The sequence below is a fragment of the Phocoena phocoena genome, chromosome 1 (assembly GCF_963924675.1).
Source record: "Phocoena phocoena chromosome 1, mPhoPho1.1, whole genome shotgun sequence".
Lineage (NCBI taxonomy): Eukaryota > Metazoa > Chordata > Mammalia > Artiodactyla > Phocoenidae > Phocoena > Phocoena phocoena.
Genome location: NC_089219.1, coordinates 81,782,837 through 81,809,329, shown reverse-complemented (window position 1 = coordinate 81,809,329; position 26,493 = coordinate 81,782,837). Strand labels below are relative to the sequence as shown.

Here is a 26,493-nt window from a genome sequence, read left to right as displayed (position 1 = left end):
GCGGGCTTCTCATTGCAGTGTCTTGTTGCGGAGCACGGGCTCTAGGCACGCGGGCTTCAGTAGTTGTGACACGCGGGCTCAGTAGTTGTGGCTCGCGGGCTGTAGAGCACAGGCTCAGTAGTTGTGGTTCATGGGCTTAGTTGCTCCATGGCATGTGGGATCTTCCCAGACCAGGGCTCGAACCCATGTCCCCTGCATTGGCAGATGGATTCTTAACCACTCCGCCACCAGGGAAGCCCCTAGGAATGTAGGTAATATGTTAATGGTGAGTCAAGATTTTAAAATATTTAAACAGTCTATTCAGAATAAGAAACTAAATAAAAGATTATTTCATAGAAGTAAATCTATAGCCTTGCCTCTAAGTTTAAAACTTAAAGATATATCTTAGTGATGCTTTATGTAGCAAAATTGAGAAATTGACAGCGGATCAGGAATTACCAATAATATAATGAGACTCTCTGTGTTCCTTATCCCAAGTATAGTCTTCTAGAAGTATAATAATCCAGTTCAGTTCTAAGTAGCTTGTAGAAAATTTGTAGTGTTGTATCTGGTTTGAATACCCAAACTCATATGAAATGTTTACAGACTGTGTTACGGCAAGTATAGGAAGATGTGGAATCCCTGGATATTTTTAGACTCTACTAAAGAAGATTTTTATAAGAACATCACAGTTATGGTCATTTTAAAGTATTTGAGAGGTGAAGTGATCTTATGGAAAAGTGGTTAGTCTCTTTTGATATTGCTTCAGAGGGCAGAATGTATTTAAGATCCAAAGATACAAAATCTTACCAATCGGAATTTTGACAAATGGAGTAGTTTCTTTGCAAAGTAGTGAGCATACTACTGCTAGAAAGTTACCATCTATTGCTAATTGTCTTGATTACAGCCTTCCAATATAACAACATGAAGTCTTCAGAATTCTCTAAGGGTTTCAAGTCTATTCCAGCAGGAGGTATTGAATTACCAGTATAATCAACCACCACCACCACCCTCTACTGCCAGTAGTGTCATTTTATATGCTATAAATAGCTTTGGATTTCATATACAGAACTAAATTCTAATCCTGTTTTGCTAACATTGTGACCTTGGATACTCAAGGATTGGGTTTCTTTTTTTCTCTAAAATGATTACATAAGGCTAGATCACCTCAAGTCTTTCTTTTTGGTTTTTTTTTTTTTTGCGGTACACGGGCGTCTCACTGTTGCGGCCTCTCCTGTTGTGGAGCACAGGCTCCGGATGCGCAGGCTCAGCGGCCATGGCGCACGGGCCCATGGCGCTCCGCGGCATGTGGGATCCTCCTGGACCAGGCACGAACCCGTGTCCCCTGCATCAGCAGGCGGACTCTCAACCACTGCGCCACAGGAAAGCCCCTCTTTTTGATATTTTAAATGAACTTTATTAAGGTATAAATTACATGTAATAGAATTCATCAAATTAAAATTAAAATGTATGGTTTGATATGTTTTGATATTAGTTGTATAACCATCACTATCACAATCAAAATGTAGGGTATTTCCATCACCCCCCATGATTTCTCTCATGTCCCTTTGCAGTTCACCTCTCTATCCCAGCAGCCTCTCTGCTTTCTGTCACTGTAGTTTTGCCTTTTCTAGAATTTCATATAAATGGAATTGTAAGGTATGAGGCTTTTGTGTCTGGCTTCATTCACTTAACGCATTCACTCAATTTTCTTCTTCTTGGCAATTTTTTTTCTTTACTGTGGTAAAATAGACACAACATAAAATTTACCATTTAAGTTCACAGTTCAGTGACACTAAGTACATTTATAATATTTTGCAACAATAACCACTATATTTCTAGAACTTTGTCATCATCTCAAACAGAAGCTTTGTACCCATTAAAAAAAATAACTCTCCTTCCCCCCCTCCACCTTTTTGCCCCTGGTAACCTCCGTTCTACTTTATGTCTCTATGAATTTTCCTCTTCCAGGTAACTCGTATAATAATCATACAATATTTGTCCTTTTGTGTCTGACTTATTTCGCTTAGCATAATGCTTTCAAGGCTCATCCTTGTCGTAGCATTGCATTAATATCAGAATTTCCTTAGTTTTTATTGTGGCTGAATAATATTCCATTGTATGTATATATTTTGTTTATCCACTCATCTGTTTATGGTCATTTTGGTTGTTTCTACCTTTTGGCTGTCATGAATAATACTGCTGTGATCATTAACATACACATATCTGTTTGAGTCCCTTCTTTTGAGTATATACCTGGAAGCAGAGTTGCTGGATCAAATGGTAATTTCATGTTTAACTTTTTGGAGACTCAGCAGACTATTTTCCACAGCTGCTGCACCATTTTACGTTCCCACCAGTGTACAGGGTTCCAATTAATTTCTCCACATCCTCAACAACTCTTGTTCTTTTCTTTTCTTTTTTCTTTACTGTGTTTTTATTAAAAACCATCCTAGTAGCTAGTAGTAGGTGTGAGGTGGTATAAAGAAATTTAAGTAAATGGAAAGATCTCATGTTCTTGTATTGGAAGACTTCATATTGTTAAGATGTCAACACTACCTAATATGATGTATAGGTTTAATTCTATCAACCCTGTCAGTCTTTTACAGAAATGGGAAAGCTGATCCTGAAATTCATATGGGATTACAGGGAGCCCTAAATAGTGAAAACAATCTTGAAAAAGAACAGAGTTGGAGGACTCACATTTCCCAATTTGAAAACTGACTACAAAGATAGAATAATCAAATTCTATGTGTGGTACTGGCAACAGGATAGACATATAGATCAATGAAATAGAAATTGAGAGTTCAGAAATAAACCCATACATGTATGGCCACCTGATTTTCAGCAAGCGTACCAAGACCATTTGATAAGGAAGAATATTCTCTTCAACAAATGGTTCTTGAAAAACAGGACATCACCATGTGAAAAAATGAGCTTTGACTCCTACCACACACCACATAAAAAAATTACTCAAAATGGATCAGTGATCTTTATGGTTTTAAAACACGTAAGGATAAATTTTCATGAGCTTAGATTTTTGGCAGTGGATTCTTAGATATGGATTCTTTGACACCAAAAGGATGAGCAGCAGCAACAACAACCGAGAAACAGATAAATTGGACTTCAAAATCAAACCTTTTGGGCATCAAAGGACATTATCCAGAAAATGAAAGGGCAACCTGCAGAGTTGAAAATATTTGAAACTCACATATTTAAGTGTTTAGCATCCAGAATATATAAAGAACTCTTTCAACAAAAAGGCAAACAACTCAATTTAAAAATGAACAGAGAATTGCAGTATTACTTACCATAACCAAGACATGGAAACAGCCTAAGTGTCCACCAGTGGATGAATGGTTGAAGAAAATGATACACATGAATACACACACACATAGTGCACATGCTGGAATATTATTCAGCCAATAAAAAGAATGAAATCTTGCCATTTGCAACAACATGGGTGGACCTTGAGGGCATTATGCTGGGCAAAATGAAATAAGTCAGATAGAGAAGGCACATATCACATGACCCACTTATATGTGAACCTAAAAACAAACAACAAACCCCACCGAGCTCATAGATACAGAGAACAGATTGGTGGTTGCAAAAGATGGGAAGGTGAGTGAATTGTGGTTAAGGGGGTCAAGAGGTAGAAATTTCCAGTTATAGATAAGTCATGGGGATGTAATGTACAGCATGGTTACTATAGTTAACAATAGGCAACTGTATTTCCTGTTTGAAAGTTGCTAAAGGGTAGATACTGCAAGTTCTCATCTTGAGAAAAAAGATTGTAACTACCTATGATGATGGATATTAACTAGACATTGTGGTGATCATTTCACGATATATGCAAATACTGAATCATGATTCTGTATACCTAAAAACTAATATAATGTTATATGTCAATTGTACTTCAATAAAACTTTTTTTAAGTAAGCAGAAGACTCGAATAGACCTTTCTCCAAAGAAATATACAAATGTCAACAAACATATGAAAGGATGCTCAACATCATTAGGCTTTAGGGAAATGCAGATCAAAACCACTATGAGGTTTCCACACTCACTAGGATATCTATAATAAGTAAAAACGAAAAGGAGTGTTGGCAAGGAGATGGAGAAATTGGAACCCTTGTATATTGCTGGTAGAAGTATAAAATGGTCAGCTACTGTGGAAAACACTCTGGTGGTTCCTCAGAAGTTTAAACATAGGATTATCATATGACCCACAGTTCAATTCCTAGATGTATGCCCAAAAGAATGGAAAACTGATGTTCAGACAAGTATGTGTACACATGTTCGTGGCAACATCATTCACAAAAGAGTGGACATAGCCCAAAAGTTCATCAACAGAAGAATAGATAGGCAAATTGTGGTATATACATACAATGAAATATTCAGCCATAAGAAGGAATGAAGTACTGATGCATGCTATGAATAATATGGATGAATCTCCAAAACATTAAGCTAGGTGAAAGAAGCCAGACACAAAAGATCACATATTGTATGATTCCATTTGTATGAAATATCCATAATAGATAAATCCATAGAAACAGAACAGAGGTTGGTGGTTGCCAGAAGGTTGAATGGGAAAAGGGTGAGAAACTGCTTAAGAGGTTTTACTGTGGACTGATGGAAGTGTTTTAGAGCTAGATAAAAATTTGTGGTTGTACAACATTCTGAATATCCTAAATGCCACTGAATTGTTCATTTAAAAGTGTTATTTGAATTTTGCCTAATTGTCTAAAGAAGAAGGCTACAGAACTGAAGGGTATATGGCTCAAGGAAATGACGCATTTAGTTTGAGTAATTGTGGTAGAAGGTGGAAATAAGGGAGAACATATAACATCCCAGTGCTGAAACCCATTGGTTGAGTTCAGGGTAGGACCAGAAGCAAGTGAGCTAGCTTGTATGAAGAGGCTGAGAGGATTGGAAGAGCCCTCAGAGCTGGAGTTGGGCATGTCTTAATCAGCATTGTGGTTGCATTGATACTAAAAGGAGAATGCAATGTGGAGTAGCGCAGAGCAGGTCAAGGTTGGCAACTACAGAAGTGACTTACAGTAGGTTGTCAGATGAATACCCTATAGGAACTGTAGCCCAAGGCAAGGGAGTTTAAGACATAAAAGAGACAAGAATTTGGATTATCAGGAGTTTAGTGGGCTAATGAGAGAGCAGCTTGGGCAAGTGTTGAACATGGAGGCTATTATCCATAGCTGTGATTTACGTAATTTGGGAAGATGTGGTGTTAGGATAGGCCATCTCTGTTAATGTGCCAGAGTAGAGCAGACATATTTTTATATTTTATTTATTTTTTTTTATGTCCTTCTACTTAGGAATAAGGTTGTTCCCAGAATCTCAGTGAATCTGAGATGGTCTCACTTAAAAGGGCTGGAAGTGACAGAGGCCAAGTAGGCTATTATATGAATATTGGGAATGTGGATAGTATGATAGCTAATGAGGGTGACACTCCTACAGTGAAAAGGATCAAGGTGGTCTTCAGTATACTAAATTACAACTAGAAAAAAATGTAAAAAGATAAATAAGAAATACCATGCAAACACTAAGCAAAAGAAAGCTGGAGTGACTGTATTAATATCAGATAAAGTAGACTTCAGACTTCTTGGACTAAAGCGGTACATTACATGTTGGTAATATGGTCAGTTCCATAAGAAGACATAACAATCTTAGGATTGTTATGTATTTAGGAATATATGTCTCCTAATACGTGTATGCTCCTAATGATAGGGGAGCATGAAGCTGAACTGATAGAACTGAAAAGTGACGTGGACAAATCCACAGGTACAGTTGGAGTCCTTAATACCCCAGTCTCAGTAACTGGTGAAACAAGTAGGTGGAAAATCATTATGGAATGGATATCAAAGACCAACCAGCTTGGCCTGGTTGGCATTTATGGAACACTTCACCTAATAACAGAATACATGTTATTTTTAAGGGCACATGGAACATTTACAAAGATAGAACATATTCTGGACCATAAAATAAATTTTGACAAATTTAAAGTAACTGAAATCATAAGAAGTATCTTCTTTGACTCTAACAGCAGTTAGAAATTAATAATAGATATCTGGGAAATCCCTAAAATATTTGGAAATTAAACAACACATTTTTACCCCTGTGTCAAAGAGAACATCTCAAGGGAAATTAGAATGTGTTTTGAATTAAATGAAAATGAAGACACAACATTATCAAAATTTGTGAGATCTGCCTAAAGCAGTGCTTAGTGGAAATACTATAGCATTGAATGCTTATATTAGGAAAGGAAATAAGTCTCAAACCAACAATCTAAGCTTCTACTTTAAGAAACTAGACATGTAAGAGAAAATTCAACCTAAAGCAAGAAGGAACAAGTAATAGAGTAGAAATTAATGAAATTGAAAACAGTATAAAACAAAAATAGAGAAAATCTGTGAAATTAAATGCTGGTTCTTATAAATCATCAATAAAGTTGATAAAACTCTGTCTAGACTGACTAAAGATAGAAAAAACAAAAGCCAGTTTAGGGGTGACATTGACTTTTTACAGATGTAACCAAGTTGTCTTGTCTCATATCCTGGATTTGTCTGATTCCTTTCTCATGGGGTCATATTTCCTGTAAACTAGATTCAGTTAAACATTTTTAACATTTAAATTATAGATGATGCTGTGCTTTAAATCAGGAATCACATTATGTAAGTTCCCACTATTAGTGATGCTGCTGAGTTTGATCACCATGCTAAGTTTGGTTACCACACAGCCTTTCCCTTGTAAAGGTATGGTTTCTTCTTTGCAACGATTAAGTAATACATTGGGAAATACTTCTGTACCAAATAAATATCTTGCCCTCTATTCACCTTTTACCTATGGTTTTAGCATTCTCTGATTGGGTTTCCAAAATTGAGATTTTCATATTTTCTCATTTTTTTCTACACTGTTAGCTAATGTTCCTCTGTAAAAGAGACTTTTCTCTTTCCCCTTCAATCTCTCTCTCTTACTCACTATGAATACTTTTCTATCACTCCAGACTCATGGGCTTTTGTTTGTTTTGATGTTTCATATCATATTTAATGATTTTAATGCTATTGGTACAATGATATATATTAAACTTCTGAGGAGCAGTTTTTAAAAGGTAAATTTTATTTTTAATAAATTTTGAGTATTGATATGCTTTAAAAAGCATTTGTGCAGTACTCAATCATTGAGTAATTGTCTTTAACACATCATTGCATTTTATGCTGGCTCTTGATACTTTGAACCTGATATTGCTGGTTTTCAAAAACGATCGTGTTAATTATTTTTTTAAATTGAGGTATAGTTGATTTACAATATTAGTTTCGGGTGTACAACATATATATTCAGAGCTTACACTCCTTTAAAGTTATTACAAAGTAATGGCTATATTTCCCTGTGCTATACAATATGTTGTGTTAATTTATTATTTAGTATTTACACTAAATAAAATTTAATATTTACTTATATTTAGTAATTTTAAATTAAATAATAAATATTAAACTAAGCACAAGATAAACCAAGCATTGAGATTAAATTATCCCTTTAAGTATTTGTTATACATGTTGCATGCCAGTTTTTCTAGGAAACCCATAGAAGTAGAAATGATCCAATGATATTTCCTTCTTTTTTTTTTTTTTTTTTTTTTTTTTTGCGGTACGCGGGGCTTTCACTGCTGTGGTCCCTCCCGCTGTGGAGCACGGGCCCAGCCGCTCCTGCGGCATGTGGGATCCTCCCGCACCGGGGCACGAACCCGGGTCCCCCGCATCAGCAGGCGGACTCTCAACCACTGCGCCACCAGGGAAGCCCTCCAATGATATTTCATACAGTTGCATGTCTGACTTTGTCCTTTTTGAGTGTGATGGGGGACAGATGTGTTTATATTGGATGATTTTTCCTGATGAGACCAACTGTCTGAGTCTTGCTTGATCTATTTATAAACTTTTTGCCCTATACCTGACTGCTTATCATTCAGGTGTCCTGAATAAGTAATTGTTGTCCAGCAGTTTGTTGGCTAGGATCAGCGTATACAAGAAGGACTGTAACACTTAAAGCTGCTGAGCACTGAAATGACTGCCTTTTGAGGTTGTTGGGACCTTTGTACCAGGAAGTACTTAACAGGAGGCTAGGCAAGATTTCTTTCGATCTTCCTTCCGCTTCCTATAATTCTAGAAGAAAATATGAAATAATTATGTGATACTTTTAAGAACCAAGGATTTGATATGAGGAATAAAAACTAATCTTACTTAGATTAAACACATGAATAAACATTAATAAACTAAAAACTATCCATTAGTGCAAGTTGTGAAATCGTCTAGATAATTTATTTTAGAAAGTGTGTTTGTTAAGCAGCATTTAGAATTGCCCCACACCTGATTTACCTAGTGGGTTTGTTTTTCTTTATGAATATGGAAATTAATGTTTAATATTTCTTCCTGCATTATAACCACTCTTAAACTCTACTTTGGTGACATTTCAAGAAAAAGCCATTTAATTTGTAATTATTGGTAAGTTTATGTACATCTTCCTAAAAATCCAAACTAGACTGATGACTTAACACATTAAGCTTCGTAAGCTCTCAGTATGCCTAGAAATCTGAACAGAAGCTTTCTTCCAAACTAATTTTGGCCTTAGTCTAAGATTAAATGTTTTATATTCATATATAATCATCTCTTTTCAGCTTAAATAATAAGTGAACATTCATTTTAGTGGAAATAATTGTTAACATTTTCTTCATCAAACTATCTTGCAGTTTGTGTGTATAAATAATCAGAGATAACCTTCCACTTTTTAAAGGATGTGTGTAATTTTTCAGATGTTGGGAATAAATAATTTAAAAATGATATACCAATTAAAAAATAAATTTATTTATTTTTGGCTGCATTGGGTCTTCGTTGCTGAGCACGGGCTTTCTGTAGTTGCGGAGAGCGGGAGCTACACTTCGTTGAGGTGCGTGGGCTTCTCAATGCGGTGGCTTCTCATTGCAGAGCACAGGCTCTAGGCATGCAGGCTTCAGTAGTTATGGCATGCAGGCTCAGTAGTAGTGGCTCTTAGGCTCAGTAGTTGGGGCGCACGGGCTTAGTTGCTCCGCGGCATCTGGGATCTTCCTGGACCGGGGCTGGAACCTGTGTCCCCTGCATTGGCAGGTGGATTCCTAACCACTGTGCCACCAGGAAAGCCCCCAATTTCTCAAAAAAGTTTAGTGTGGCAAATCTTTAAATAGTACATCCATATTGCTTGGATTTTTAAAAAAAGACTCATTGGAACATGTGGTAGAGGGGATTACAAACATCTTTTTTGGGATCATATGCTGGGTGGGAGAGCAACTTTTTATTTAAGTTTTTTTCTCCTTTAATATTGTCTTGCATAGAATCATTCTGGACTCTTTGATAGTACAGGCATTTTCTCAGATGCTTTGGATGTAACAGTGGAAATGTACCATATCCCCACACTATTACAAATTTTGTTTCGTTTTGAAACAAATAGATTTTTTTTTTTTTTTTTCCGGTACTCGGGCCTCTCACTGTTGTGGCCTCTCCCATTGTGGAGCACAGGCTCCGGATGCGCAGGCTCAGTGGGCATGGCTCACGGACCCAGCCGCTCCGCGGCATGTGGGATCTTCCTGGACCGGGGCACGAACCCGTGTCCCCTGCATCGGCAGGCGGACTCCTCACCCACTGCGCTACCAGGGAAGCCCCCAAATAGATTCTTATGGGTTATTTTTGCAGCATTGAATTTCCACTCCCATTGTTTAATATATGGTTTATGATACAGGGGGGGGGTCTGTTGTTGTTTTTTAAACCAAGAGTTGACTAGCTAATTGATTCAGCAAATAAGGTTTCTCACTTACTATGAAAAGTACGGTTTAATTCTGGCAATACAGTGGTAAATCACACTATCCTTGGCATTGATTGTATAGTATTTATATAGATATTGTGAAAATTATTTAATTAGAGTGGCAATTAGTACGACGAGAGAAGAATACAGCAATTCAGTCTCATCTTTAGGCTCCACTTCTAATTCTAGTTCTCTTGCTGTTTTCACATCTGCAGTTACTTCTCGCACTGACTTGAACCTCTCCACGTCATCCATGAGGGTTGGAATCAGCTTCTTCCAAGCTCCTGTTAATATTGATATTTTAACCTTTTCCCATGAATCATGAATGTTCTTTTTGTTTTGTTTTGTTTTTTGGGGTTTTTTTGGCGGTACGCGGACCTCTCACTGTTGTGGCCTCTCCTGTTGCGGAGCACAGGCTCCGGACGTGCAGGCTCAGCGGCCATGGCTCATGGGCCCAGCCGCTCCATGGCATGTGGGATCTTCCCGGACCGGGGCACAAACCCGTGTCCCCTGCATCGGCAGGCGGACTCTCAACCACTGCACCACCAGGGAAGCCCTCATGAATGTTCTTAATGGCATCTAGAATGGTGAATCCTTTCCAGAAGGTTTTCAATTTACTTTTCCCAGATCCATCTAAGGAATTGCTATTTATGGCAACTATTGCCTTACGAAATGTATTTCTTAAATTTTTTGAAGACTTGAAAGTTGGAATTATTCCTTGATCCATGGGCTGCAAAATGGATATTGTGTTAGCAGGCATGAAAACAGCATTAATCTCATTTTACATCTCCGTCAGAGCTTTTGGGTGACCAGGTACATTGTCAGTGAGCAGTAATATTTTGAAAGGAGTCTTTTTCTGAGCATTAGGTCTCAACAGTGGGCATAAAATAGTCAATAAACCATGTTGTAAACAAATGTGCTATCGTCAAGTCTTTGTTACCATTTAGAGAACATAAGCAGAGTAGTTTTAGCCTAATTCTTAATGGCCCTAAGATTTTCAGAATGATAAGTGAGCATTGGCTTCAGCTTCAAGTTTCCAGCTTCATTAGCCCCTAACAAGAAAATCAGCCTGTTCTTTGAAGTTTTGAAGCCAGGCATTGACTTCTCTTATAGCTGTGAAAGTTTTAGATGGCATCTTCTTCCAATAGAAGACTGTTTCATTTACATCAAAAATCTGTTGTTTAATGTAGCTGCCTTCATTAATGACTTTAGCTAGGGCTTCTGGATTACTTGCTGCAGCTTCTACGTTAGAACTTACTGCTTCACCTTGCACATTTATGTTATGGAAAAGGCCTCTGTCCTTAAACCTCATGAACCAATCTGTTTTAGCTTCAAACTTTTCTTCTGCAGCTTCCTCACTTCTCTCAGCCTTCATAGAACTGAAGAAAGTTAGGGCCTTGGTCTGGATAAGGCTTTGGCTTAAGGGAGTGTTGTGACTGGTTTGATCTTTAATCCAGACCACTAAAACTTTTTCCATTAACAGCAATAAGGCTGTTTTGCTTTCTTATCATTTGTATGTTCAGTGGAATAGCACTTTTAATTTTCTTTAAGAGGGACTTGCCTGGTGGTCCAGAATCCGCCTTTCAATGCAGGGGACGCGGGTTCAATCCCTGGTTGGGGAACTAAGATCCCACAGGCTGCAGGGCAACTAAGCCCACGCTCCAGAACTACTGAGTCCACGCACCTCAAGTAGAGACCCCACATGCGGCAAACTACAGAGCCCATGCGCTCTGAAGCCTGTGTGCCACAACTAAAGAGAGAAAACCCACACGCCACAACTAGAGAGAAGCCTGCGCGCCACAACTAGAGAGAAGCCCACGTGCTGCAGTGAAGAGCCAGCCCACCGCAACAAAAGGATCCCGCATGCCGCAACAGAGATCCCGCGTGCCTCAGTGAAGACCCAACGCCGCCAAAAATAAATAAATAAATAAATATTTTTTAAAAGTCAGGATCATTGTCAAAAAAAAACATTAAAAACTTTTCCGGGGCTTTCCTGGTGGCGCAGTGGTTGAGAGTCCACCTGCTGATGCAGGGGACACGGGTTCGTGCCCCGGTCCGGGAAGATCCCACATGCCGCGGAGCGGCTGGGCCCGTGAGCCATGGCCGCTGAGCCTGCGTGTCCGGAGCCTGTGCTCTGCAACGGGAGAGGCCACAGTGGTGAGAGGCCCGCGTACCGCAAAGAAAAAAAAAATTTCCTTTAAGAATTTTTCCTTTACATTCACAACTTGGCTGTTCGGTGCAAGAGCCCTAGTTTTTGGCTTATCTTGGCTTTCGACATGCCTTCCTCACTAAATTTAATCATTTCTACCTTTCGATTTAAAGTGAGAGACATGCAACTCTTCTTTCTCTTGAACACTTGGAGGCCGTTGTGGTTTATTAAATGGCCTGATTTCAGTAGTGTTGTATCTCAGGGAATAGGGAGGCCCGAGGAAAAGGATGGGGGGAATGGCCAGTCTGTGGAGCTGTCAGAACACAAACAACATTAGTAACACCAAAAGTCACTGGTCACAGATCATCCTAACAAATATAATAATAATGAAAAAGTTTGAAATATTGTGAGAATTACCAAAATGTGACACTGACTTGAAGTGAGCAAATTGTTGGAAAAATGGCACTGATAAACTTGCTTGAAGTAGGGCTGCTACACACCTTTACAATTTGTAAAAATTGTATCTGCAAAGTGCAATAAAGCGAGGAGCAATAAAATGAGGTATGCCTCTATTAAATAATACCCACTGTAAGCACTATTAACAGATGGTGATATATAAGGCTATTGCGGTGGTTCAAAGAAAGAGGTGAGAGCATAAATAAAAACAATGACTGTGAAGATGGAAAGGAACAGACAAATTCAAGAGATGTGCAAGTTACTAAGACTTTGTGATTGATTTGGTATGGGTTGAGTATAAGAGGGGAAGTTTTGACTTGGTCAGTTGTTAGATGGTGGAATCCTTAGCATATAGTAGTAAATACATGAGGAGGAAAAGATGGGGAGTCCAGTTTTGACATGTTGAATGTGAGGTGAGTATGAGGCTAAACAGATGAACAAAACCAGTAGGAAGTTGTGAATATGAATCTGTAGCTTAGTAGAAAGAGCTGAGAATATGGACTTGAGAGTCATCGCTTTCTATGTATCTGTATATCTGTCAATATCTATATATTTATTGTCCCTAGAGTTCCATTATTGTGTTCTTTCTTCCTCCCTCTTCCTGTCCCTCTTTCCCTCCTTTTTTTTTTTTTTTTTTACTATTTACATGTACACAGTATCTGATAGTGTCTTTATACAGACTGTATTAGTGGATGAAATCACATAGGAGGAATCTACAAAATAAGAAAGTTAACAGGAAGATTGAGAAAAAACACACAATATTGAAACCCTGGGGCCTACTGATTGATACACACAGACATATACACACACAGATACACGTAGACATACATACCTATAATTAAGTAGTTCAGCTGACAGAGGAGACAGAGAAGATATGAGGTAGAACCGTGAAACAGTAATACCTCAGAATCTGAGGGAGGAGAAGTTTTTGAGTTGTCAGTTGTTTTAAATTCCATAGACTTCTGGTGAAGGTAAGAGCTGAGCAAAAGGGCTTTCCATTGAGTTTTTATATTTTATTGGGTATTAATATTGTTAGCGATTAGAGCAGTTTCATCAAAGGATGAAGACTAAAGCTAGTTTGCAGTGGGTTGAGGAACAAATGGGATATATGAGAAGAGAAATAGCATGTACACTATAGAATGTATCCCATTAACAATAGAGGATGATTAGAAGTTTTGTAAATTTTATTGATAAAAATTTGTTCCCAATATTAGTACAGTTTTTTGTTTACTTGGTTGGATCAGTTGGATTATACCAGATCAATGGTTTCATTCTCATTTTGGCCATTTGGGTTTGATGTACTCCTGGGGCTCTCCTGATAGAGTCTTGGAAAATAAGTGTGAAGTAACATAGAGCTTTAGATTAAAAGCAAAAAATTCTAGTATTACTCATAAAGTAACTATGACTAATTAAACAAAAATTATGGCACCTGCATTTTGGATGTGGTCTTTCCAAAATTGCCATTCTCCTATTTGGTAAGGTAAGTATTTGCTAAGGTGTTATACCTATTGCAGATGTACTTCTTGTATTGAAATATTGTTTTAATAGTATCAGAAAATTACTAGGAGAAACAACATGTAGTACACTGAATTAAAAAATTCTCATTTGCCTTATAAGTGAATGGTGCATTTTAAAAAATATCTTTTTGGGTAACTGGGGCAAGGGAGTACCATATGTTTTAATTAAGTATTTAATAGTTTTTAAATAGAGTTTTAATTTGATGTCTATTTTGTTCCTAATGTCTTGAATAGTAAAAGGAACCATTCTTTACTTGTGCTAGTTCAGTGGGAGATTATTCCCTATGACTCTATGTTGGAATTTTGAGTTGTTGCTATTTTTTTACTATGTGAGTTAAATGTGAAGTGATAGTTTATTTTAGGACGTCTTTTATAATGGTGAATTCAATATCTTTTTGCTGTTTTGAACAGCTTTGTGTAGAAACTAGTTTAAAAAAAGGGATTTCTAAAGTAGCTGTATTGGTATAAAGTAGGAAAGGAAATGGAAAGGTTTCATGCTTCCATGGCTAATTTCTTTATGCAGCATCTTCTTTTTCTTTGCTTCCAGCAGTCATTTTCATGAGTATATTTAAATAGATCTACATTTCTGACAGCAAATACATTTTTATTCTTTCGGGATTTAGGATGGTTCACGTTAATTGTGGATGCTTTGTTTTTATTTCTATTAGGTTAAAATAGAATTTTCAGTAAATACGTACTTCTGTAGTCTGTAATGGTGCTGTCTAATAGTAATATAATGTGAGCCAGAGATGCATTTTAAAATGCCATGTTAAAAGGAGTAATTAATAATTAATGAAATTAATAAATAATAAAAATTTTATTTGATTAAATTAATATTTTGTTTAACTCGACATTTGAAATATTATTTCAACATATAATCAGTATACAAATTACTGAGATATTTTGCCTTTTTATTTCACACTAAACCTTCAAAATCCAGTTTGTATTTTACACTGAAAACTTTTCTTAATTTGGACTTACCACATTTCAAGTGCTCTGTAACCATATATGGCTGGTCGTTACACTGTTGTCCAGTTCAGGTCTATAGAGCTGGAACAAATTCTTAGTATCTGGATGGATGGACAGATAAAAAGACATATTTATCTCCCATAAATTGGATTCAGTTAGTGTAATAACTGATTATGAACACCCAATAATATGATCATCTTTATAGATATCATACCTGGAATTTTTTGTTCATTGGAAAGTTAATTGGAGGAGATAAGCTGGAAATATTAGGTGGATGGAACTTTTACAGTCTGGTTGCCCTCAATAGTTGTATTGTGTAATTGCACTTATTTTTATTATATATACATGTTCATACTTATGAAAAATTTCAGTGTATGTCTGTAACTTGTAGCATAAATGCAGTTCCAACTACAATGAAGATTTTGTGCTACAGCTAGAGAAGGAATTGGTCCAAGCCCGACTGAGTGAAGCTGAGTCTCAGTGTGCACTAAAGGAAATGCAGGATAAAGTTCTGGATATAGAAAAGGTAAGAACAACATAAATGCTTTCATTCCCGAATTAGAATGGAACATGTGATAGATACTTGTTAAGTACTTACTGAGTAGTGAAATTGGACTTGGTGTTTTTGCACATTAAAAATCTTACGTATTATAAGAGAGGAAAGGAAAAAAATACATGATTCCCATTTATTCTTTGTTGTTGCCATACTACTCAAATTGCCATATTTAGGGTAAAAATGGAGATTAGAGCCCTTTTAGAGGAAAACAACCAGGATAATTTTGATATGAATAATGTTTAAGTGTCAGAGAAGAGAAACTTAGGGGATAAAAATTAACCATTGTCAAGATGAATAGTACTTACAGCATTTAGACTATCACCCAAATGCAGCTGGTACAGTATCTCCCAGACTTCTCGTTTCTGAAATTGTGGGGGAAGTGGGACAATTTGAACTGTAACAGTCTACAAGGTCGTAATATTGCCTCTTGGCCATTGGCCCAGTACTAACCCTTTTTGTTTTGTTTTTTAGTATATAAAATATGCTGAAAGTATTTGTCTTAAGCACATTTCAATTAATGTAATTAAACAGAAGACAACAACTTCTAGAAGAATTAGATTTAGCTATGAAAAACTTGCCATATATTTGTTAATTTATGGAATACTTTTTGGGTCAATCCAGACCATAGTGTATTTTTTAGTTTAAAGCCTGTGCTAAACACAAGTAAAAAGAACTAAAAACATAATCACATTGGTAGTTTTTTTAAAAAATGAAAATTACCATTTTTATCCCTATAGTATATAAATACATCATGTTGCTTTTATCCAAATAAAAGGTAAATTTCAAAAAAAAAAAATCCACTGTGAAATTTGCATTCTGACTAAGCACAAAAGTACACAAATATTAGGTCTAATCAGAAATTTCAGCTGACAAGTGAACATTTTTACTTTGAAATATGTAGATCTGAGATATAGGAGTGAATATTTTGATTGAAACACATTGCAAATATACCTTGTTTTCATGTAAAAATAATTTTTTTAAAGAGAAAAAAGAAATCATCTTCAAATATTATAATACCTTCATCTGCAAGAGGTGTAGAAATAGACCAATACATAAACATTTCAGCGAAAATTTCATCTGAGTGTAACTGTTACAACTTTCCAAGCTGCAAAAAAACCACCTCCGAATACATAGGAAGATCTTAGCTGGAGGTGTACTTACAGAAGCTAACTTACCTTTTTTCAAAGTTATTAAAGAACAGATTAGTAGTGGAAATAGAAATGATTTTAGGTTTCTTACAACCCTCCGACTTGAGAGTCTCTGTTCCAAATCACAAACTCTGAATCTCTGTTTTCTCATTTATAAAATCATAGATGATTTGGGCTCTGTGTTGCGTTTGTTTCTTTGGCCCTTGGGTAGTATCTAGCCATTGAGTCAAAAACTCATAAATAATGGACATGAAAGATAACCTCATTAACTGTTAGAATAGGGTATAACTACAATCAATAGTGGAATAATTTTGCTAGAAATCTACTTGCTATTTTTATATTATTTTTGGAAAACTTATTCTCCTGTTTGCTGAGAAAAAAGCCGGCAAGAATGCTGTAAAAATTGCCTAATTAAGAGTATTCTGGGCTCCATGATTTAGGTAAGAACCTGGATCTTTTAGTTTTGAATATTTGGTAGAAAGAAATGTCCTTGGGTCCAATTTAAAAATAAATTTTTAAGTAGCTTTGTTGGTATTCATGTTACAGAGTAGAAAGGAAATTGGAAGGTTTCATGCTTCCTGTGGTTAATTTCTTCATGCAAGATACTTTTTTTAATGCATATACAGTAAATTTCTGGTTTTCAATTGAGAAAATATTTCAAGTCCATCATAAAAATGTGTAGTTGGCAAGAATAACTTTATTCCATCATCTCTGTGGGCTAAAATCTTCATGAAATATTTCAGATAGAAAATTTCATAGACTCAGGACTTGATATTTCAACAGTACTTCAGTTTACCTAAGGAGCTTTTACTAGAGCCTAATTTAGGATTCTTTGGTCATTCCCCAGAGCAGTTTAATATGGCAACCCTATATCCTGTGGTGGGTCTTTCAGCATGGTAGGAGATTAAATCTTGTACCCTTGAAGCAAATATTTAGGTCACCTTGGTGCTTATTTCTTGAATATTGATATAAATAGTGACTAAGGTACAGATGTTTTACACTCCCCTTTCAAAATGATATGCTGAGAAAATATAACAAAACAGATTTTGGACTATTCTCTTCCATAAATCTTTAAAACATAAATGATGTTCATGCTTTGTAGTCCTAATCAGAGGTTAGTATGTTCACTGCCATATTGAAAAACATTTTTAATCCTGTTGCTCCATAATTAGTATTTTATTAAACAAAACAGAGCTAGACTTTCTGTGTCCTCAACATTAAGTGCAGTTACCCTTATACCTTCCTGGTGGGAATGTAAAACGTGCAACTGCTTTGGAAAAGTTTGACAATTTCTTAAAAGTTAAATGTTAGAATTACCATCTGATCCAGCATCTCTGTTCTTTCATATATACTCAGGAGAGTTAAAAACATATATCCACGCAAAAACTTTTACATAAATGTTCATAGCAGTGTTATTCATGTAACCCCAAAGTGGAAACAACCCACATTTCCATCAACTGATGAACGTGTAAATAAAATGTGGTATATCTGTACCATGGAATATTATTTGGCAATAAAAAAATGAAACTTGAAAACATGCTAAGTGAAAGAAGCTAGTCATAAAAGGCCATGTATTTTATGATTCCATTTATATGAAATATTCTGAATAGGCAAATTCATAGAGACATAGATTAGTGGTTGCCAGGGGCTGGGGGTAGGGGAAAAGTAGAGTGACTGCTAATGGTATAGGGTTTCTTTTGGGGGTGATTAAAATGTTCTGAAATTAGTTCGTGATGTTGATTGCACAACCCTGTGAATACTCTTAAAACCACTGACTAGGGACTTCCCTGGTGGTGCAGTGGTTAAGAATCTACCTGCCAATGCAGAGGACATGGGTTTGAGCCCTGGTCCAGGAGGATCCCACATGCCGCAGAGCAACTAAGCCTGTGCACCACAATTACTGAGCCCGCGCGCCGCAACTACTGAAACCTGCATGCCTAGAGCCCATGCTCCGCAACAAGAGAAGCCACTGCAATGAGAAGCCTGCGCACCGCAACGAAGAGTAGCCCCCACTTGCTGCAACTAGAGAAATCCCATGTGCAGCAATGAAGATCCAACACAGCCAAAAATAAAATAATTAATTAATTAACAAAACAAAACAAAACCCACTGACTAGTGTTCATTAAAAGGGTAAGTTTTATGGTTTGTGAATTATATCTCAATAAAATTAAATACAATTACATATGGGAGAAAACAGCTCATTATTTTGTTGTATTTTATTGTTATATATGCTGTATTTTATTCTTCAAATTTAAAAAAATCCCCAATTAAATTTTCTCTTGCTTTAGAGAAACAACTCGTTTCCTGATGAGAATAACATTGCAAGGCTTCAGGAGGAACTCATTGCTGTGAAACTGAGAGAGGCAGAAGCTATTACGGGTTTAAAAGAACTTAGACAACAAGTCAAAGATTTAGAGGAACACTGGCAGGTATATCAAAATATTTTGTGTGCTTTAAAAAAGAAAGGTAAAACCTGAATATCCATTTTGTGTGAATTTGAAGTAGTTAATGACCAACACTAGGATCTGAGTTTAAAGTGAGAAAGACCCTGTTTAATATACAAAACTGAGAGCATTTATAAATTGAAAGTACCTTTAGGCTTTTTCTCCCTTTCTGATTCTTATAAGTAAATAAAAGATAAAATAGAGATCAAGTCATTTTTATTGTGTTGTTATACCATTGTGATTTGTGTAACTTTTTCTAAAGAACTAAAAGAAAATACTTCTTTATATAGTACTTATTTCTTCTCCTGTTGATATTAAATTCATTGGTCAGTATGAAACATCAGAAGGGTGACACCAATATAAATTTGTTTATGAATTTGTAACTTCTTTCGAAAATGGTTTTCCCACAAAATAAAACAGACATTCAGTTAGTTATATGCCCACAGATTTATTCACCCACAAATTTATTCACATATGAGGGAAACTATTGATAAGTAGCAATAAAACAAAACAAAGCAATCTATAAGAGAGAAGGGAGAGAAGGAAGAAAAAAAAACTACACATCATTTCAGAATAGTGATCTTGGTATGAATTTGGGATGGGGGATGCATCTAGCAAAGAATGAAGTTAGTCCTTTAAGTTGCCATGGCTTTTTTTTTTTTTTTTTTTAGGAAGTATCAGGTGGCATTAGAAATTAGAAACAAATGAAACAAAACTGTCCTTCACCACAGATATTTTGAGAACACTACTCTCAACTTCTAATATTGTTTCCTTAATTCATGAAAGGCCCAATTTTCCCCTTTTCTTGGGATTTCATTACAAAATAATGTAAAAATCTCTCAGAAAAAATTAGGGTGAAAAATGTATTCTTTACAATAATTAATCCACAGTATAAAAAAAATTGAACTATATCTGAGTTTATATCGCACATCTACCACTTACTGGCTGTGTGACCTTTCTGAAGTTACTTACTCACAATTTCCATTTTCTCACCTCTATATTTAAAATAATAGTGTTTAACTTTTAAGATTTTCTGGGGGTTAAATAAAATGATTCATATAAAGTGCCTTATACAGTACTGGTCCTGAAATAAGTGCTTCGTTAAGTTGGCTCTTACTGTAATACTGGGAATATTTGTTGCGATATAATTTTTTTGTATTTCAGCGCCACTTAGCTCGTACTACTGGGAGATGGAAAGACCCACCTAAGAAAAATGCTGTGAATGAGTTACAAGATGAACTGATGACCATTCGACTTAGAGAAGCTGAAACACAGGCAGAAATAAGAGAAATAAAACAAAGGATGATGGAAATGGAAACACAGGTATAATGGGAAAGCCTAATAGCTTTAAAAAATACTGTTAGCCCATTAAAAGTTTATGCACAAATTGTATCATCCTTAGAACAGAGCCAAAAGGTGGACATATGAAACTGTCTAGACTGCAGTTTTCTAGCCCAGATAAAAAGGGCTAAAAGTATATTCCTTGACAGCAGAGATTTAATATCTTCTCTGACTCTTTCAACAAAGTTTAAACAAGTCATAAAACTCTATATGACTTTGTTTCATTGTTGTACAACCTGAAAGGGAATACTCATGTTGAGTAAAATTTCTTAACCTCAACAATATTAACAGTCAGGACCAGTTAATTCTTTATTGTGAGACTGGCCTGTGCATTGTAGTATGTTTAGCAGCATCCCTGGCCTCTCTACCTACTACTATATCCCTCTACCCTCTACTCAGCACCACGCCCCTGCCACATTGTGATGGCCGAAAGCATCTCCACACATTGCCAAATGTACCCTGGGGGGCAAAATTGCCCCTGGTTGAGAACCACTGATGTAGAATATAATGTGAATGATGCTTCCTAAAGTTGTGTAGTGTGGTGACTCTGAGCAGTCAATTCCGAAATTACACTTCTTTCTTCTCAAGTCCCATTTTCTCTAATAAATCTTATCTCAAATATGCTTGACTTAAGATCTGCAAAGTCCTTTTTATGTAACCCGTTTACATTATAAAAGTACCTTTGGTACATTTGGTTTTTATGTGGTACATCTGTGTGGACTATATTCTTTATTCTCTGTAATGTTATTCAGTTTTCAAAATACTTATTCAGTCAGTAGGGGGCATAGTTAACTCATATATCATTCTGTATACTTACTGCAAAATGATTATCCCAAACAGACTTATATATAGAGAGAACAAACTGATGTTCATCAGAGGGGTGAAGGATTGGGGTTGGTAGAAATAGGTAAAGGGGATTAAAAGGTACAAACTTCCAATTATAAAATAGTTGTCATGGAGATATAGTATACAGTGTAGGGAATATTGTCAATAATATTGCAATAACTTTGGACAGTGATGTTATCAGACTTACTGTGGTGATCAATTTGCAGTGTATATAAATGCCATACCATATGGCATTTATATGTCACTACGTTGTATACCTGTAACTAATATGTCAACTATGCCTTAATAAAAAAATTAAAAATACATAGAAGATATTTAAAAAATGATTATCCCAACTTGAACATGGAAATGGTTATCCCAACTTGAACATGGTAATGTGGATATGTAAATCCTTTAGATTAAACGTATCTTGTTTTACATTGTTCAAAGTTATTTTCTTGTATTGTTCATTGTAAATAAAAATAACAGTAAGATTATGAAAAGTAGAAATCCAGCTTTGTGATGGTAAGTTTTATTTTTATAATCAGATTTTATCCCAGTATAGATATTAAAGATGCAAACACAACTTTTAAGCCAGTGTTCAGGATTTATTTCAGAGTGACTATAGGTGAATGGATCAAACTCAGCAAATGTGGTTTTGGGAACTTGTGACTACAAAGCAGTATGCAGCCATCAAAGATCTTACACTTAAAAAAAAAAAAAAAAACTTACACTTGAGAAATCAGGCAAGCACAAACTGTATTTAATATAATTAACTATGTGAGATAATCAAGGTTAACTAAATTTACTGTGGTAATCATTTCGCAATATATGTAAGTCAAGTTATTATGCTGTACACCTTAGACTTATAAATGCTATATGTTAATTATATCTCAGTAAAACTGGAAGCAATATATAATTCAGAAATTTGTAAGTAGAGAGTTAGATAGAAATTGCTATGGAGAATAGGGCAGGACAGTTAATTGCAACTTGGTGGTTTGGAGAAAGGCTTCCTAAGGAATGTGTATTTTGCACTGTGCCTGACTAATGATCATGGCTCCTAAATGTCAGTGCATGTACTGGTGATGATCCATGAAGTTTTCTCATTGCAAAGTGAGGAAAATAAAAACAGATAGTGTCATGTGATGTTAATGCTGTATTAGTCATCTAAAGAATATTACATCAAACACCTATGTATCCAGCATCCAGATTAAGAGATAGGTCCTTGTTGATACATGTAGCTCCAGTTCTTTCATTTTAATGACTTTTAGAAAAGTCCACCTGATAAGTATACCTTGGTTTATGGAGCCACTTTCCTTTTCGTACCGATTTTTGCTATTACACACAGGGCTGCTATGAGCATTCTTGCATGTTTTCTTGTGTATATCTCTAAGAGTTTCTTTAGTACAGGGGTTCTTATCTTTTTTGTGTGCCATGAACCCCTTTGGCAGTCTGAAACCTATGGACTCCATCTCAAAATAATGTTTTTTGATGCATAAACTACATAGGATTTCAAAGAAAACCAGTTATATTGAGGTACAGTTATCAAAATACTGAAGAACAAGTTTGTAATATGGAATGCAAACAGAGACATACACAACATATTCCCATTGCAGGAATCAGGTTTTTCATAATTTAGATTTTTTTGTACCTAAATTAGATTGTGCTATAATTTTCCTTTTGGGGGAGCCTTTTATCTGGTTTTGGCACCAAGGTAAGCTGGGGGAATGAGTTGGGTTGTATTTAACTTTTTCTGTTCTCAGAAGTTTTATGTAAGATTGAAATTACCCATTACTTGAATATTTGCTGGAATTCATTCCTTTTTTTTTTTGGGCCAGGCGGTATGTGGGATCTTAGTTTCTCGACCAGGGATTGAACCTGTGCCCCCTGCAGTGGAAGCACGAGATTACTGGACCACCAGGGAAGTCCCTGGAATTCATTCCTTTAAACAGTCTTGGTTTTTGTTTTTGTTTTGTGGGTGTAATAATTATTGATCCTAGTTGTTGAAGGGTTATAGATCTTTTCAGGTTTTCTGTTTCTTCTTGAGTCTGGTGCTGTAAGATGTGCTAAACTTCTTCAAGACTTTTTAAGAAAAGAAAGAAGGCACAAATAAACACTACTAGGAATGAGAAAAAGGGACATAAATATAGATCCAGTGAAAATATTTTTTAAAAACATACTCTGAACAAGTTTAAGTGATACATTTGAAATTTGAGTATTTAGATGAAATGGGCAGTTTCCTAGGGAAATATAATTTGACTTGATGTGATTTTTGCTTTGGTTTTTTTCTTGAGCTTCTGGGACCTGTGAATTTGTGACTGCCATGAAATTTGGAAATTTCTGGGTCATTATTTCATCACATATTTCTTCTCCCACACTCTCTTCTTCAGGGATTCCATTTACACTTAGGTTGTTTGATGTTGTCCAGCAACTCTTGGATGCTCTACTCTTTTTCCTCCCATTATTTTTTCTCTTTGTATTTCAGTTTCTATTGACTGACATATTTCTCTTGATTTATCACTAAGTTCACTGATTCTTTCCTCCAATTTGTGAGTTGTCTGATGAGCTGTTGAAGGTATTCTTTACACCTGTTAACTGTGTTTTTTACTTCTAGTATTTCTGTTTAATTCTTATAGTTTTCATTTCTTTGCTGATATTACCTATCTGATGTTGCATATTTTTCACCTTTCCCATAGAGCCCTTATTTTAAATTCCCTGTCAGATAATTTCAATATCTGTGTCATATATGAGGCTGGTTCTGTTGATTACTTTGTCTCTTGGAAGTGTTTTGTTTTTTACCTTTTCCTATGCTGTGTAATTTTTTGTTGAAAACTAGATGTGTATCTTGTGTAGAGCAGTAGACTAAGGTAAATAGTTTCTTGCCTGGAAATGGGTACATCTTTCCTTCTACTAGGTCTTTAATGTGGGGGATTTGAGTTGATATAGTCAGGAGTTGGGCTGGTTTGAGGTTTGTTGTTTCTGTGGTTACCCTCATTGCACCACGGGCTTCAGATTCCTCTAGCAATATCTTATTTTTAGATCAGGGGTTGGTTTGCCAAAGGGTTTTCTTAATATCTTTAGGTCTTCCCTTCATACAGTACTTCAGGGTCCCCAGCAGTATTCCACTGTTACTTGTTGCAGGAAATTGGAGGGTCAGAGAACACTTCTGCCCTATTGTTCTGATAAAGCCTCAGTCTTAGGCTGCATCATGTCCCTGGATCTGGGGTGTTTGGTCTCATTAGTGCTCCTGTCCTACCCCCAAGCTATAGTCCTGCCCCTTCCCCAGATGCACTGATATTCCCCATGCCCCAGAGACAACAATATTTGTTGCCCTGCTCCAAGCAGATTAAACCTTTTGTTCTGTAGAGGAGATAAGCAAGGATTAGTGCCCCTCACATATCAGCTGTTTTCCCCCTCCCTGCGGCCTGTACCATGGAGATCTCTTTCTCAGGACTCCCACCAGTCTTTTTCGTGTGTACCTGTTGGGGTCCATGAGGGAAAAGTGTATAAGAGTTTATGCACTCTATTCTCCCCACGGGCTCCATGCTCTCTAGCCAGCCCACACTTGAGCTCCACCAATTCAATGTTTATTCTAGCTGAATTATTCTTAACAGCTTCTAGCAGCATCTGCCCTGTCTCTTAGATTTTGAGCTAGTTGGTTGTCCTGTGACCTCACCTCTCTGGGTTCCACATTAGTTGTGAACTTAGAGTTTGGCTGGCTTTTTTTTTTTTTTTAATTGAAAAGGTGGAAGCAATGTTCTTTCTGATTCTCTATATCCCCAATCAGAAATCAAAAGTCTTTTTTTTTTAATTTTATTTATTTATTTATGGCTGTATTGGGTCTTCATTTCTGTGCGAGGGCTCTCTCTAGTTGCGGCGAGTGGGGGCCACTCTTCATCGCGGTGCGCGGGCCTCTCACTGTCGCGGCCTCTCTTGTTGTGGAGCACAAGCTCCAGACGCGCAGGCTCAGTACTTGTGGCTCAAGGGCCTAGTTGCTCCGCGGCATGTGGGATCTTCCCAGACCGGGGCTCGAACCCGTGTCCCCTGCATTGGCAGGCAGATTCTCAACCACTGCGCCACCAGGGAAGCCCAAAAAGTCTTTATTATGATGTATTTGAAATTATTTTATTTTGTATTCTGTTTCTTCTTTCTTTCTATGTGTTTTCTTCCTTTCTTGCTTTTTATTGGATTTAGTGTTTTCTTTCTCCTTCTATTAGTTTGACTTTTATAATTCCTTTTCTTTTCTATTAGTGTTTATTACCTAAAGGAAAAAAAAAGGAAGAAAATGCTTGCCTGACTGAACAAAGTCTAAAGTTAGTAATTATCTCTGTCATTCTTCCAAACTATATAAGGGCCTTAGAATAACTCCACGTGTTCTTCTTACATCTTACGATTATTGTACATTTTTTTATATCTCCAAATTCCTAGGCATTATTATTGTTTTATGGAGTCAGTACTCCTGTGGATTTGTCTACCTGCATGCCAATTTTTTGCTCTCTTCTTACTTTTATCAAACAGTTTCTTTCCAGTTTCGATCATGAGTTGTAAACTCTCTCACTTTCTTAAAATAAATGTACTTTTCTCTCACTCTTGTATGTTGTTAGCTGAGTATACTTTTATAGAATGAATTTTTTTTTAAGCACTACCAATTTTTCCTGTTGAGATGTCTGCTGGTTATTTCACTTTCTGCCTTCACAGATACTCAATTTTCCCCTTGATTTGCCTCTTCTTCTCTTTAGCATTTTATAAGTTTTGTTATAATGTATTTTGATGAGGCTTTATTTATGATGATATTTATCCTGTTTGGGACTAGTTGTGCTTCCTGAGCTGTAGATTCATATGTAGTTGTTGTTGTAAAAGATTCCCAACTATTACCATCTTCTTAGGCCATCGTGTCTCACTTTTTTTTCTGCAACACCTGTTAGGTATATTTTATCCTGAAACACCTAATAGGTGTATTTTATACCCCCTTATTCTCTTTTCTGTGTCTCAACATAATTGAATTTTTAACAGCAGTGTCTGTTAATTTTAAAAATTATATTTGGTTATTTTTCAAATTTGCTGAATGCTTTTTTGACAGTGACCTGTTCTTTGTTTATGTTTTTGCTTCCTCTTTTTATGTCTATGTCTAATAATTTTAAACATAAACTATTTTGTATAAAGCCCTTATGTGATTATTTTACTATCTAGAGTTCTTAAAAATCTATTCTTGCTATTTATTTATTTTTTTGTCTACCATTTCTCACTCATAGTCAGTTCTTGGATT

General features: G+C 36.2%; 1 protein-coding gene across 2 annotated transcripts in view; it reads left to right on the top strand.

Moving 5' to 3' along the window:
* Positions 1-26,493, top strand: part of EVI5 (ecotropic viral integration site 5) — a 204,697-nt gene that overhangs the window by 112,882 nt on the left and 65,322 nt on the right. For both annotated transcript variants that reach the window (XM_065877096.1, XM_065877097.1), the window contains 3 exons: positions 15,305-15,439; positions 18,906-19,046; positions 20,226-20,384. In XM_065877096.1, the coding sequence (XP_065733168.1) occupies positions 15,305-15,439; positions 18,906-19,046; positions 20,226-20,384 (435 nt within the window). The remainder of the gene's footprint in view (positions 1-15,304; positions 15,440-18,905; positions 19,047-20,225; positions 20,385-26,493) is intronic.